The sequence below is a fragment of the Cynocephalus volans genome, chromosome 12, assembly GCF_027409185.1.
Source record: "Cynocephalus volans isolate mCynVol1 chromosome 12, mCynVol1.pri, whole genome shotgun sequence".
Lineage (NCBI taxonomy): Eukaryota > Metazoa > Chordata > Mammalia > Dermoptera > Cynocephalidae > Cynocephalus > Cynocephalus volans.
Window position 1 is genome coordinate 82,899,500 of NC_084471.1, and position 15,737 is coordinate 82,915,236.

Below are 15,737 nucleotides of genomic sequence, written 5' to 3' on the forward strand. Positions count from 1 at the left end.
TATGGCTTTAATTATGTTGAGATACTTCCCATCTATACCTAACTTGTAGAGAATCTTTATCATGAATGAGTGTTGAATTTTATCAAATACTGTTTCAGAATCTATAGAGATGATCTTATGGTCCTTGTGTTGATTTTATTGATATGGTGTATCACATTTATTGATTCGCATATGTTTTTTTTTTTTTTTTTTCTTTTTTTTTTTTTTTATTTATTTTTTTTTTAATTTTATTTTGTCAATATACATTGTAGCTGATTAATGCTCCCCATCACCAAAACCTCCCTCCCTTCTCCCTCCCCCCCTCCCCCCCAACAATGTCCTTTCTGTTTGTTTGTTGTATCAACTTCAAATAATTGTGGTTGTTATATCTTCTTCCCCCCCCCCCCCCCGGTTTGTGTGTGTATGTGTGTATGTGTGTGTGTGAATTTATATATTAATTTTTAGCTCCCTCCAATAAGTGAGAACATGTGGTATTTCTCTTTCTGTGCCTGACTTGTTTCACTTAATATAATTCTCTCAAGGTCCATCCATGTTGTTGCAAATGGCAGTATTTCATTCGTTTTTATAGCTGAGTAGTATTCCATTGTGTAGATGTACCACATTTTCCGTATCCACTCATCTGATGATGGGCATTTGGGCTGGTTCCAACTCTTGGCTATTGTAAAGAGTGCTGCGATGAACATTGGGGAACAGGTATACCTTCGACTTGATGATTTCCATTCCTCTGGGTATATTCCCAACAGTGGGATGGCTGGGTCGTATGGTAGATCTATTTGCAATTGTTTAAGGAACCTCCATACCATTTTCCATAGAGGCTGCACCATTTTGCAGTCCCACCAACAATGTATGAGAGTTCCTTTTTCTCCGCAGCCTCGCCAGCATTTATCGTTCATAGTCTTTTGGATTTTAGCCATCCTAAGTGGGGTTAGATGGTATCTCAATGTGGTTTTGATTTGCATTTCCCGGATGCTGAGTGATGTTGAGCATTTTTTCATATGTCTGTTGGCCATTTGGATATCTTCCTTAGAGAAATGCCTACTTAGCTCTTTTGCCCATTTTTTAATTGGGTTGCTTGTTTTCTTCTTGTAAAGTTGTTTGAGTTCCTTATATATTCTGGATATTAATCCTTTGTCAGATGTATATTTTGCAAATATTTTCTCCCACTCTGTTGGTTGTCTTTTAACTCTTTTAATTGTTTCTTTTGCTGTGCAGAAGCTTTTTAGTTTGATATAATCCCATTTGTTTATTTTTCCTTTGGTTGCCCGTGCTTTTGGGGTCGTATTCATGAAGTCTGTGCCCAGTCCAATTTCCTGAAGTGTTTCCCCTATGTTTTCTTTAAGAAGTTTTATTGTCTCAGGGTGTATATTTAAATCCTTAATCCATTTTGAGTTGATTTTAGTATACGGTGAGAGGTATGGATCTAGTTTCATTCTCCTGCATATCGATATCCAGTTATCCCAGCACCACTTGCTGAAGAGGCAGTCCCTTCCCCAGTGAATAGGTTTGGTGCCTTTGTCAAAGATCAGATGGATAGCTTAAAGTCAGGTAGTGTTATGCCTCCAGCTTTATTTTTTTTGCTGAGCATTGCTTTGGCTATGCGTGGTCTTTTATTGTTCCATATAAATGTCTGGATAGTTTTTTCCATTTCTGAGAAAAATGTCTTTGGAATTTTGATGGGGATTGCATTGAATTTGTATATCACTTTGGGTAATATGGACATTTTCACTATGTTGATTCTTCCAATCCAAGAGCATGGGATATCTTTCCATCTTCTTGTATCCTCTCTAATTTCTCTCAGCAGTGTTTTGTAGTTCTCATTATAGAGATTTTTCACCTCCTTGGTTAACTCAATTCCTAAGTATTTTATTTTTTTGGTGGCTATTGTAAATGGGCAGGCTTTCTTGATTTCTCTTTCTGCATGTTCACTATTGGAGAAAAGAAATGCTACTGATTTTTGAGTGTTGATTTTGTATCCTGCTACTGTGCTGAAATCATTTATCAATTCTAGCAGTTTTTTTGTAGAGGTTTTAGGCTGTTCGATATATAGGATCATGTCATCTGCAAACAGGGACAGTTTGACTTCATCTTTTCCAATCTGGATGCCCTTTATTTCCTTCTCTTCTCTGATTGCTCTGGCTAGTACTTTCAACACTATGTTGAATAGGAGTGGTGAGAGTGGGCGTCCTTGTCTAGTTCCTGTTCTTAATGATAATCCTGTTCAGGATGATATTGGCAGTGGGCTTATCATATATGGCTTTAATTATGTTGAGATACTTCCCATCTATACCTAACTTGTAGAGAATCTTTATCATGAATGAGTGTTGAATTTTATCAAATACTGTTTCAGAATCTATAGAGATGATCTTATGGTCCTTGTGTTGATTTTATTGATATGGTGTATCACATTTATTGATTCGCATATGTTGAACCAACCTTGCATCCCTGGGATAAATCCCACTTGATCATGGTGTATAATTTTGTATATATGTTGCTGTATTCTGTTAGCTAGTATTTTATTGAGGATTTTTGCATCTATATTCATCAAGGATATTGGCCTGTAGTTTTCTTTTTTAGTTGTATCTTTACCTGGTTTTGGTATCAGGGTGATGTTTGCTTCATAGAATGAGTTTGGGAGAATGGCCTCTGTTTCAATCTTTTGGAATAGTGTGTAGAGAATTGGTGTCAATTCCTCTTTGAATGTTTGGTAGAATTCTGCAGTGAATCCATATCTGGTCCTGGGCTTTTCTTTGTTGGGAGCCTTTTGATAACAGCTTCATCTCTTTTATTGTTATTGTTCTGTTCAGATTTTCTACATTGTCTTGGCTCAGTTTTGGTAGTTTGTGTGTGTACAGAATTTTATCCATTTCCTCCAGATTTTCAAATTTGTTGGCATATAGTTGTTTATAGTAGTCTCTAATGATACTTGTATTTCAGAGGTTTCAGTTATAATATCACCTTTTTCATTTCTAATTTTTGTTATTTGGGTCTTCTCTCTCCTTTTTTTAGTTAGCTGTGCTAATGGTTTGTCAATTTTATTTATCTTTTCAGAAAACCAACTTTTTGATTCATTGATGTTTTGTATCATTTTGGGGGTTTCAATTTCATGAAGTTCTGCTCTGATCTTAATGATTTCTTTCTGTCTGCTAACTTTGAGTTTGGATTGTTCTTGTTTTTTTAGTTCTTTAAGGTGAAGTATTAGGTTGTTCTCTTGCCATCTTTCCATTCTTCTGAAGTAAGCATTTAATGTGATAAATTTCCTCCTTAGTAATGCTTTTGCAGTATCCCACAGGTTTTGGTATGATGTATCATTGTTTTCATTATTTTCAATAAATTTTTTTATTTCCTGTTTGATTTCTTCTTGGACCCATATGTCATTAAGTAGAATGCTGTTTAATTTCCATGTGTTTGTATAGTTTCCAGAATTTCATTTGTTATTGATTTCTAATTTTAATCCATCGTGGTCTGAAAAAATACATGGGATAATTCCAATTTTTTTGAATTTGTTGAGACTTGATTTGTTTTTTTTTTTTTTTTTTTTTTTTTTTTTTTTGAGTATAAAAATTTATTATATATCAAGAATATTGCCACTAACAAATGCAGACAGGCTAGGACATAATGGTAGTGGATAGAGGATGGATAGCTCTTTGGAAAGTGAACAGGTTTTGGCTCAGAGCCTCATGCCACACTGATTGGTCAGTCAGACGGAAGAGCCCATGCCAGCCACCACAGGGTGTGAGGGCATCAAGTGACTGCTCTGTGTGCCCATACTGCCTTCCCCATCTGACCTGGGGCTTCCAAGGGTGGCACACCCAGAAGCAAGCAACTGAAGAAAAGGGGATTCCTAAAGTAGCCCAGGCTTGTCTCTGAAGTCACAGCAACACCATTTTAAGCAATATGTTTAATTGGATGATTTCCACAAACTATACACGAAGTTTCTAACCATCACAATTCAGCGAAGTACAAAACATTAAGTTACAGGCCGTAGGAAGAGAAGGCAGCACCAATGGTGACACCTTCCAATCCCGGTTGTTTAGGGGTAGGGGGTAGGGATGGTCTTTTTTAAACTGAGCCCCTTATTTCAACGTACAAAAGAATTACTCTGATCGATATTAAATTGTATTGAAAACAAAACGAACTAAAAAGCAAGTACTACTCTATGTTGGGGTGGAAGTGGGAGAAAAGAATGAGTCCTTCAAAGCAGGAAGGAAGATAAGTGGGGGAAGGTTGTGTGACCCCAGGTGGTCACTCACGCTGCTCCATTTTTACTTTTGGGGGTCTCAGGAAGGTCCGATTTTTCTTCTCTTTCTTCCCCTTTGTATTTGCTTGGAAGTTTCGCCAGCTGTCAACACGACCATCTCGACTTTCCTCAAAGTTCTTCTGCCACTCCCTTTCTCGTTTGGCTTTTTCTTGAGCTTCAATCTCTTCTTCCCTTTGTCGTTTCCTTTCGTGCATCTCTTTGGCTTCTCTCTCTTTCCTTTTAATTTCCAGCTCAGCAAAAAGTTTCATGGTCTGTTTATACACTGCTTGTTTGAACAGCTCAGGGTCATCCTCCTCTACATTTGTAGGTTTTCCTTCCTTCTTTAATTGTTTTTTTCGCTCTTTCACAGTGTGTTCCACGTATTCTTTTCCTGCCTGAATTACATCCAGGGCCCTCTTCTTTTGTTCCTGATCCAGTAGCAACTTGTAAGCTTTGTCCACAGCTTCAAAAGCTTTTTGTGCTCTGTCAGCATCATCTTGATTTTTGTCAGGATGCACCAATATGGATAACTGCCGAAATCTCTTTTTTATTTCTTCATCTGTCACTTCAGGATCTATCTGAAGAACCTCAAATGGGTTCAAATTGAAGTAAGAGGAACCAGGACGGGTCAATCTTTCAATCTGATTTTTGGATGTTAGAACCGAATCTCTCTTCTCTATTTGTTTCACCTCACTATAGAAGGTCATAAACGCTTCTTCTGTGCTGCCTCCGCCGCCCGAAGCCCCACTCTCTCCCGAAGCCGCCATTTCTCCCGAGACTTGATTTGTGACCTAACATGTGATCTATCCCAGAGAATGATCCATGTGCTAATGAGAAGAATGAATATTCTGAGGTTGTTAGATGGAATGTTCTGTAGCTATCTGCCAACTCCAATTGGTCTAGAGTGTTGTTTAGATCTTGTGTTTTTCTGCTGATTCTTTGACTAGATGATCTGTCCAATATTGACAGTGGGGTGTTCAGGTCCCCTGCTATTATTGTATTAGTGTCTATTTCCCTCTTTAGGTCTAATAGAGTTTGTTTTATAAGTCTGGCTGCTCCAACATTGGGTGCGTACATATTTATTATTGTTATGTCTTCTTGATGGATGAATCCTTTTATCATTATGTAGTGTCCCTCATTATCTCTTTTTATGGTTTTTAGTTTAAAGTCTATTTTATCAGATATAAGCATAGCTACTCCAGCTTGTTTTTCTTTTCTGTTTGCATGATAAGTCTTTTTTCATCCTTTCACTCTTAGTCTATGTGAGTCTTTATGGGTGAGGTGGGTCTCTTGAAGGCAGCATATAGTTGGGTCCTCCTTTTTGATCCAGTCAGCCAGTCTGTGTCTTTCGATTGGGGAATTTAATCCTTTTACATTAAGAGTTGTTATTGAAAAGTGTTGATTTACTCATAGCACTTTATTGATTTTTGTTTGGATGTCTTAAGGGTTTTTTGTTCCTTTCTGATTTAATGTTCGTCTTCTGTATTTATTGGTTTCTTGGGTTGTAGATAAACTTTTTTTTTCTCTCTTCATTGATGCCATTTTTATTATACTAGTGGGTTTTGATTTTTCTTGGATTTTTATGGCAGTGGTAGTTATTTTTCAGGTACCAAAACCAGTACTCCCTTGACAATTTCTTGTAAGTGTGGTCATGTGGCAGTGAACTCCCGCAGTTTTTGTCTGTCTAAGAAATCTACTCTTTTTCCTTCATTTTGGAAGTATAGCCTTGCAGGGTAGAGTAGTCTTGGGTGGCAATCTCTGTCTTTTAGAATTTTGAATATATCATCCCATTCCTTTCTAGCTTTTAGGGTTTGTGATGATAAGTCTGATGTTAGTCTGATTGGGGCTCCCTTATAGGTGATTTGACGCTTTTCTCTTGCAGCTTTTAAGATTCTCTCTGTCTTTTCATTTTGCCAATTTGACTGTAACATGTCTTGGAGAAGACCTTTTTGGGTCGAATATATTTGGAGACCTTTGAGCTTCCCGAATCTGAAGATATCTGTGTTTTCCTATACCTGGGAAGTTTTCTGCCACTATTTTGTTGAATATGTTTTCAATGCAATCTCCTATTTCCTTCTCTTCTGGAATACCCATGACTCGGATACTTGAGCACTTAAGGTTGTCTGATATCTCTCTTAGATTTTCTTCAATGTTTTTAATTCTTTTTTCTTTTTTTTTTTTGTCTGCCTGTGTTATTTCAAACAGCTCATCTTCAAGGTCAGAAGTTCTCTCTTCTGCTTCTGTAAGCCTACTGGTTAAATTCTCTGTTGTGTTTATTATTTCCTTGAATCAATTCTTCAGCTTGGCCAGCTCTGCTACATTATTTTTCAGGGCATTGATTTCCTTGTACATTTCTTCTTTCAGGTCCTGTATACTTTTCCTCATTTCATCATGTTGTCTAGCTGAGTTTTCTTGTATCTCATTTAGTTTCCTTAGAATTAGCACTCGAAATTCCTTGTCAGACATTTCAAGGGCTTCTTGTTCTATGGGATCTAGAGCTTGAGAGTTATTACCCTTTGGTGGTGTATTTTCTTGATTTTTCATATTTCTTGTATCTTTCCTTTCGTGTTTAGTCATTGTGGCAAAGGATTTCATGGTCCACTGGTTTGTCCCTATTGTCTGGCTAGGATCCTGCTTGGGCTGCCAATTTGGCATAGCTGCCTCAGTGTCTGCTCAGTTGCCCGCTGGTGCCTTGGGCATGTGGTAAACTTGGGTCTCGGGCCTCTCAGGGGAGGGGTCTCTCTGGTCAGCACACACTTGGCCAGGCAGGGGATGGGGTCCGGCGGTGGCAAGGCCTTTCTGGTAGGTCGCGTGCTGGCACCACGGGGCATGCGATCTCCATGGGACTTGGGCCTCTCTGAGGGGGGGTGCCTCTCTGGTCGGCGCACACTTGGCTGGGGTGGGGATGGGGTCTGGCAGCAGTGAGGCCTACCTGCTCAGTTGTGAGCTGGCACTGTGGGGCACGTGGTCTCTGCGGATCTCGGGCCTCTCTGCGGAGGGGCCTCTTTGGTCGGTGCACACTCAGCTGGGCTGGGGATGGAGTCAGGCGGTGGTGAGGCCTATCTGCTCAGTTGTGCGCTGGCGCTGTGGGGTGTGTGGTCTCTGTGGGACTTGGGCCTCTCCAGCAGGGTGCCTCTCTGGTCGGTGCGCACTCGGCTGGGCTGGGGATGGGGTCTGGTGGTGGCGAGGCCTACCTGCTCAGTTGTGCGCTGGCGCCGCGGGGCATGTAGTCTCTGTGCGACTTAGGCCTCTCCGGCAGGGCGCCTCTCTGGTTGGTGGACACTCAGCCGGGCTGGCTGGCCTGCTGCACACTTATCAAATATTTTGGGCTTGGTTGACTTGCTATTATATCATGTGGTATACATTTAGATTTGTATACCTTTTGACACTTAAAACTCTCAGTGATTTTTAATGGAGCTAATGGATATTGTTACACATTGGGAAAAACATTTGTAACAGAATCACATAGTCTTCAGTACAAGTTAGCCACCTACTACAGAGTACTTCATAAAGTTTGTGGGAAAATGGAATTCAAAGATAATACGAATCCTTCTATGAACGTTTTGAAATACCCTTATCTGTCATTTTCTTATTTGTGCTAACAGCCTCAATGAAGACAACAGCTGTGAGTTAAATGAACCATTAGAATAAGAGTAGAAGTCTTAGTACAGCAGATTGCAACAGATTAGTAGTAGAGTATCTTTTTTTTGATGTTGTTAATGGTTCTTAGGTGACTTATCATCAAAAAGTATATTTGGAGGATATATTTGTAATTCAAATATAAATTAAGGATAAAATACATAAATGAAGGTGATTTGCTTACTTGAGAGTCAGGGTAAGATTGTTAGAGTTAAGAATATTAGGCCTTTATTTTACTTAATGATGAGATTGCAGAACTACTTGCTAAGGACCAGGAAGTAGCATTATTCCAAGTGGAGTTTTCCTCATCTGGTTAAAAATAGATACTTCTTTAGCTGAGAAAAATCAGAACTCTTCCTGGAAAACATTCAATTCTATTTTTGTTGCTAAATTCTGTGATTTTAGCATGTGTAGATTTAAAACATTTTTCATTTAACTGACATCATCCCAGTTTGTTTATATACAAGGAATTGTACTATCCTTTTCTTACCTCCAACACAAAACACAGCTTTTAATTTGTTTTTCTGAATTCCATGTAGGTTTTTTGAAGTAATGTTTCTTTGCTAGAAAAATTTTTTTTTTTTTGCTAAGTATATGTTAACAATTATAGAATTCTTTTTTCAGTATGTTATGATGTTCTCTAATTTCTTGCTTTGCTAAGTTTTTATTGGTTTATACTATATGGCTTGAGGGAAATTTTTCTAATATCCCAGACTTTCTTGTTGAATTTCTTTCTAATGTGTTGAATGATTAACTAGCAAAGGTATTTCTTGCTCTTTTTGTAATTATACCTTTGCCGTGATTTTTTTTTCATGTACTTTGGCCAAACTATGGTTAATTGCCTTATCCCTGAAACTACTACCTCGTAGTTTAATCCAGCTGCTTCAGTATGGTGTGTTTTATAGAACTAGTTTTAGATTAATATTGCCTGGTTAGTGTTTATTCCAGATTTTCCCTCTTATGTTGATTCTTGTTCTGCATTTACTGCTTTCCAGTTACAGTATTCCAGTTACAATACTGGGCTAACTGTATAGGAATAGGTTGGCACTAAATATAGATACAGAATCCGTGGTGACACACAATTCAGCATTTAACTTTTCAAGCCACATGTAGCTATTTTTCTTTACATTTTTACCGTATCCTTCTTATTGTAAATTGACAAATTATAATTATATATGTTTATGGGGTACAAAGTGATGTTATGATTTATGAATACAATGTGAAATGATTAAATCTAGCTAATTAACATATCCATCACCTCAGATACTTATTTTTTGTGGTGAGAACATTGACAATTTACTGTCTTACTAATTTTGAAATGTAAAATACACTGTGAGTATTATTAATTGTATTCATCATGCTTTACAATAGACTAAAAAATCTTATTCCTCCTAAGTCTTTGTTCCCTTGGACCAACATATTCTCATTCTCCCTACACCCCAGCCTTTGGTAAACAGCATTCTACCCTGCACTTCTATGTGTTTGATTGTTTTATATTCCACATGTAAGTGAGAACATGTAGTATGCCTTTCCGTGCCTGGTGTTTTTTACTTAGCATAATGTCCTCCAAATTCATCCATGTTGTTGCAAATGACAGAATTTCCTTCTTTTTTGAGGCTAAATAACATCCTATTGTGTACACATACCACATTTTCTTTATCTATTCATCTATTAATGTACACTTAGGTTGATTCCATAACTTAGCTATTGTGAATAGTGCTGCAGTGAACACAGGACTGCATACATCTCTTTGACATACTGATTTCAAATCTTTTGGATAAATACCCAGAAATAGGATTGCCGAATCTATATTTTTACTATTTCTATTAGCAGGAATGACCTAAGTTAGGCATTTCTGAGCAATTTATAATCAATTTAGTTATTTAAGAGACCTAAATTCTGAATGGGAGGTCATTGTTGTTTAAAACACGTGCACTGACTGCACAATCATTTTATGTCTCCTTTTTTGACAAAAAGAAGTTAATGTGGGAATCTGCAATTAAATAGTATTTTTATATTAATGAATATGCAGCAGCCCATTAGTGTAGCAGTAGCAATGTTCAGTGGGACCATTCATTTAGGGAAATTGTTTTTATTGAGGAGAGTGACGTCATCCTCAATTTAGCAAACTACACTAAAGATAAGGTTTATGTTTATAATTTTAGGCAAAATTATGTAGTAGTTTTTTATTTTCAGAATGTTACTTTATAATCTTTGTTTCTTTTTAATGGAATTTTATTTTTTGTCACTATGTGTTTTGATTCCCTTTAAATAATTAATGGGTTCACAGAGGAGATTTCAAGTGATGAAGAAGAGACGAATGTGACAGCTCAAGCAATGCAATCAAACAATGGAAGAGGTGAAGATGAGGAGGAGGATGATGACTGGGACGATGAAGTATTGGAAGAAACTGCCCTGGAGGGGTTCAACACTCCACTTGACCTTGACAATAGTGTCGATGAATATCAGTTTTTCACACAAGCCCTGCTAAGTATGTTTTTACTCTCTGAATCTTCAGATGTTTTTTCTAAACTCTTTCTTTATTACTTCCTTTTACAAGTTATTTTGGGATCTCCCCAATATTGGTCTAGGTTCTTTAAAAAAATTTTTTTTTATAGAAATCCCCAAACATACATGAAATGAGAGATTAAAATAATGAAACACCCATCACCCAATCCTAGCAAACTTCACTGTTGTAAAGTAGCAGGGTGAGCCTGTAGGTTATCCTGATAAAAGTAATGTCAGGCAAGAGTATCTGCATATATTGTTCATCCTCTGTGTATAAATGTACAGGCATTTTTATAGAAAATAATGAAGTATTTCAGGTACAGGTTGCTTAAAAATTGTGGCCATAAACATCTATTTGTAATTCATAATACATATGGAAAGGAACAAAGTCCAGCTGCCATAAAAGCAGATTTTTACTACATAAGCAATTTACCAATTTTGTATAGCAGAGGGGCACTAAATACAATTAAAGGACTCATAAAAGATTGGGAGAAAATATTTGCCACATATGGATCATAGGCTTAAGAGCCACAATATACAAAGGCCTTCTACCAGTGAATAAGACCAGTAACCTGGTATAGAAATGGGAGATATAAATAAAAATTTACAGAATAAAAATAAATAATAAAGCAATGAAAAAATGGAGAAAGTTATTAATAATCAAAGATATTATAATGAAAATACTATTAATATAGATTATTTGTTTTACGTTTAGTTAACATTTCTGTATTGTACCATTATTTATTTCCACTGTCAGACATTTAAGATTATTTCCAATTCTTTTGCTATTACACGCAATATTGAAGTGTACATTCTTTATACATTTTTGTGTATAAAGTATTGTTACTAACAAGGCAATACTAATATGATATATTGACACTACTTAATGTTGCTACAAATGCCATTAATGAAGATAAAACCACCTACATGTTTTTATTGAAATGTAGCTGGAATTAGAGGTGGAAAATGGGAGAACAATATTCCAACGCATGGGGAAAAATAAGAGCATAAACATGGAGATGGAAATATGGAGGGTATGTTCTAAGGCAGTTGTTTCCAGACATGGGTGTGCGTCATAATCACCAAGGAAGCTTTTAGGTCTTGGGTGGGATCTCAGGAGATATATTTTTAAAATGCTTCTCAAGAGAATGTTAGGCAACCACTTTCAGCCTAGCATGTAGGGACACTGCTCAAAGTCTCTGCAAAGGAACAGAATAGGGCTGTATTGTAGCAGCCTTGAATTCTGGATTGAGGTGGTCTTTATCCTATTGCCCATGGAGTGTCGTTGAAAGCTTCTCTGTAAGGGAGTGACTTTGGGGATATGTAGTTTACTTCAGGGGCATTATAGGGTGATGATGTGTAAAAAGAACTGAAGAGGGCTGGACATGGGAACCAAGCGTTAGGAGATTACTTTGTCAATTTAGGAGTGTAGGACCCTGGAGTGGGATGATGGCATTCGATGGGAAGAAGCATGCAGGTGAAAGACAGTAGGAAAGAGCAGAGGATTGCATGTGGAGAGAGCGTGGTCTAAGATGGTCAGGATTTACAGTGGTTGATTGGGGACTAATAGAACTGGCAATGGAAATGGGGAAGTAATTAAGGTTTGGAAGGAAAATGTTAAATTTGGTTTTAGTTGTGCTGAGTTTGAGGTGAGCCATTCAAATGGAAAAGTCCAGGAGGTTTAGGAGAAAGTTTTGCCTAAAGGTACAGATTTGAGTCCTTGGTGTAGGAGCAATGCTGATGCTGCAGGTGGGATGAAAATTCCAGAGGAGAATGGTAACAAATGAGCACAGGTGTTTCCCAAGATCCAGATTTTAGGGAACATACCTGGTTAGTAAAACCCCAGGAAGAAGAAGACAGTGAAGGAAGCAGAGAACTAGGCAAACCAGAGATTTGTAATGTTCTCACCTTCCTTTTATTCCCACCCCTGGTTGGGCACTAAGTGGGTACTGGGAAATAATCCTTTGTTGGTATAAGTTTTATCACCTGTGTTTGCCATAGTACTGTACTTTTTGTCTCTTACAGTTTGAGATAATTATAATTTGATCATGTCACTAGATGTTCTCTGAAATAATAATTGTCACTGGACTCTTATTTTTCCTCCTTCCCTTGTATACCCCCAAAATGCAACAGCTGTGCAGAGTCGGGATGCTGCCTGGTACCACCTGCTGATGGCACCGCTCAGTGAGGATCAGAGGAGAGTGCTGCAGGAGGTGTACACACTGGCAGAACACAGGAGGACGGTGGCAGGTCAGCCAGGGTAATCTCCAGGTTGGAGTGCTTGTGTTAGAGTGCCAATAGTTGTCCCTGTTTGATGAGCCAGGTGACACCGAAATATTGTTTTTAAAATCGTTAGAGGCATGATAATCTTTGCTTTTGAAAAACCTGTGCATTAATCTGTATCTGTCAGTGGTGTTCTCACTCACATTCTTATCCTATTTTGGAGTCAAAGGTAACAAACCAGTGAGGGTTGGGATGAGTCTTGCTGAGAAAGACTTAATCAGTTTGATCACCCACCTAAACATCTCAACCAAAGACAATTTGAGTTCTTGCAAGGAACTTGTATTCCTGCAAATGGAATGCTCTCTATTTCTATTTTTATGGGCTTTGTGATGGTGATTCTTGTTGACAATTTTTGTTTGTTTTTAAGCTAGAGAAATTATTTTACGTTGAGATTATTAAGGTCACTCCTAGATTATCAGTGGAAAAGATTTTGTAGTTACAAAAACATTTTAGTAGGAAACATCATGGACTAGGCATCTAGAGCTCTTCTTCATGGGCTTACATTTTCACAGACTGTGTCAGCCCTCCTGAAATGAGAAGTCTGGGTGCCTTTTCAACAGAAGAGACTAGGAAATTAGAATCCAACTTTGAGACTTGTTTTCATTTCAATCATTTTTAGCAAACAGTTTTTCCATGATAGTCAACATAACTACTTATTGACATGGGTCTGTTAAAGGCTGACATTCAATTTGGCAGAATAACTAATATCCCAGTCACATTCCTTCACAGTTCTAAGTATAGAAAGAATCTGGCTCCTTTTGAAGTTTCTCCAACTTTGTCACCTTAAATACTCTTCTTTTCTCCTTCACCCGCCCCCTTCTTTTGGAAAATGCTAGAGGCAAAGAAGAAGATTGAACAACAGGGAGGCTTCACATTTGAAAACAAAGGAGTCCTCTCGGCATTTAACTTTGGGACTGTGCCCAGTAACAACTGAAGGAAGAAATATCAGCTGAACAAGTGTCATCGCTGCATTTCATTTCACAAGGGGAGTGTGAAGGCCACGGGGAAGAAAGGAGGGGCTGCTTTTTAAGGCCCTCCTGCTGTACCAGTTACCGTCTGGCATTATGCAGCACTTTTATCCACTCTCCCTTTCCCCTTTGACCTTTCTTACCCCAAAATATATACTTTAAACAGCTACTGTAATGTATGAAATTAAAGAAAAACAGAATCAGTGGACTGAAAAGGACAAACAATATGCTCCACAGGCTCAATGCCCAAGGTGGCTTAGAGGATTGAAACGACTCACACGTCTCAGGTTTTTGCCATGAAGAATCAATGGATTTATGCGGATAACAGTGCCTTCTGTTGTACATGAATTACCAGAAAAAATTTTTTGGAGTGCATTGCAATTTTTTTAAAGCATAAAATGTATTTCTAGATATAATCTAAACCTTGGTTGTATGTCAACTTATTCTGCATTTTACTCTGTGAATTTACTGTCAGGCAGTTGACTGCAAGTCACTCTGGTTTCAGAAACATCTGTTCCCTTTTCTCGCCCTGCTGCTGGGGGCTTTCTTCAGGGGTTGCGAAATATGCACTGGGTCTGGTTTTTCATAAGACGTTTTGTGGCTTTCTTAAGAAGTGTCTTATTCCCTCATCCATCATATTTTTCTGCCTTGAAAGGGGTGGTATTTCTTTTGGGGTCAACAAATATGCATATCAATTTCATTTATAGCCTGGTAAATTCAGGGCTCAACCATTTCTTGGCAGCAAGTGGCAGGGACTCTTTAGTCACTGGAGTTAACAGTAAGTCTGAATCATGTACTTGATTATGCAATTAATTGATAATTGTATCTTAAGCACATTGAAATTATAGGAGAAAGGTGCTACATAGCACACTGTCTTTCTTGATGGGGGCTTGTGTTTTCAATAACATCATTCCAGCTGTGTTTGGCCAGGGTCCAAAGCATTTTATAATGATTTTTTTTTTTCTCTAGGAAAAAGACCCAAACAAAGCTGAGTTCTTGCTTTCTCACACATCTGAATTTTCTCTTGCCTAATTTGTTCTAGTCTTTATTATAGCTCCTTTGGCTTTTTTAATTTTTCAAGGGTTAGGTATACTGGTCAGCTGCACTCTCAGATGGATAATGATGTAAGATAGCCTATAGAAAATATTGCAGATAAAGATTACAGTTGCTTTTCTGAACTGGTTCAAGACCATACATGGATCATAGTGTTTGCATTCAGTAAAATGAAAATATATCTTCAGAATTAAAAATATTAGTGGATGTGATATAGATTTTAAATTTACAAAAATTATAAGCTTAAATTTCCCCACAGTGACTGAATTTTTTCCAGGTGCTTTCTGAATTACCAATCTTTATTCACTTTAACTCTTTTTAGAATTTTAGGTTAAGTGATTTTTATAGATGTAGCCTGAAAAGCCATGAGTTTTGGAGTTAAATGACCCCCTACTTTCTTGTCCCTCCTTTCCCAAAGCATTGAAACTGAATGTGCCAACTGGCAGTTACAAGGATGACAATGGGGGAAGTTTTATATAAATTTCAAACTCTTTTTATTCTTCCCATGTCTCATATGGTTTAATTTTAACATAAATAATATGCCTTCACACTGGATTGTAAAAGGCATCTGATTTTAGAGATTTTATTTTGTGATGTATTGTCTCTGCAGTATTAAAGGGAAAGAAGTATTATTGTGCATCACCCTATCTTGTTTTTGGAGCCAGGGTAGTTGTATGATTTTGTTACCAGCAGTGCTAACCTGAATGTGATCTGGGTACATTGGAAATGCAGGAACTTATATGAATGTACTGTAAAATAAAATGTGGACTGATTCCCAGAATTCTGAACTCTTCTGTGTGAAATGTTTTCTGAAATGTGGAGGTACTTTAGATAGGTGATAAAAACCCATTATGTTTTCCTGAGCAAGGCGACTGTTGGTCTTGGAGTGGGCACATCTGAGTCAATGCATGGTCTCATCAGGGACAGGTAAAGTATGGGGAGCGGTGGGGAGCCAGAGCCCATCTCATACATGAGGGTGTCCATTTTAAGTTGTCATTTAAATAACATAGTGAATTATAGTAGTTTTCTATTCAGCAGGGGAGACTGAA

At 37.7% G+C, this 15,737-nt stretch overlaps 2 protein-coding genes across 3 annotated transcripts in view; one reads left to right on the top strand and one right to left on the bottom strand.

Annotated features, from left to right (window-relative positions):
* IPO8 (importin 8) overlaps positions 1–15,476 on the top strand; it is a 74,196-nt gene extending 58,720 nt beyond the window's left edge. The window contains exons 23-25 of one of the 2 annotated variants that reach the window (XM_063075234.1): positions 10,167–10,367; positions 12,518–12,634; positions 13,504–15,476. In XM_063075234.1, coding sequence (XP_062931304.1) covers positions 10,167–10,367; positions 12,518–12,634; positions 13,504–13,601 — 416 coding nt within the window. In that variant the 3' untranslated portion in view covers positions 13,602–15,476. Of the gene's footprint in view, positions 1–10,166; positions 10,368–12,517; positions 12,656–13,503 lie in introns of both variants that reach the window. The other variant, XM_063075236.1, reaches the window with a different exon arrangement.
* On the bottom strand, positions 3,884–5,005 carry LOC134360621 (dnaJ homolog subfamily C member 8). Its single transcript, XM_063075237.1, has one exon. It carries the CDS (start codon positions 5,002–5,004, stop codon positions 4,243–4,245), a length of 762 nt encoding a protein of 253 aa, XP_062931307.1. The 5' UTR covers position 5,005; the 3' UTR covers positions 3,884–4,242.
* Positions 15,477–15,737: the final 261 nt, after the last annotated feature.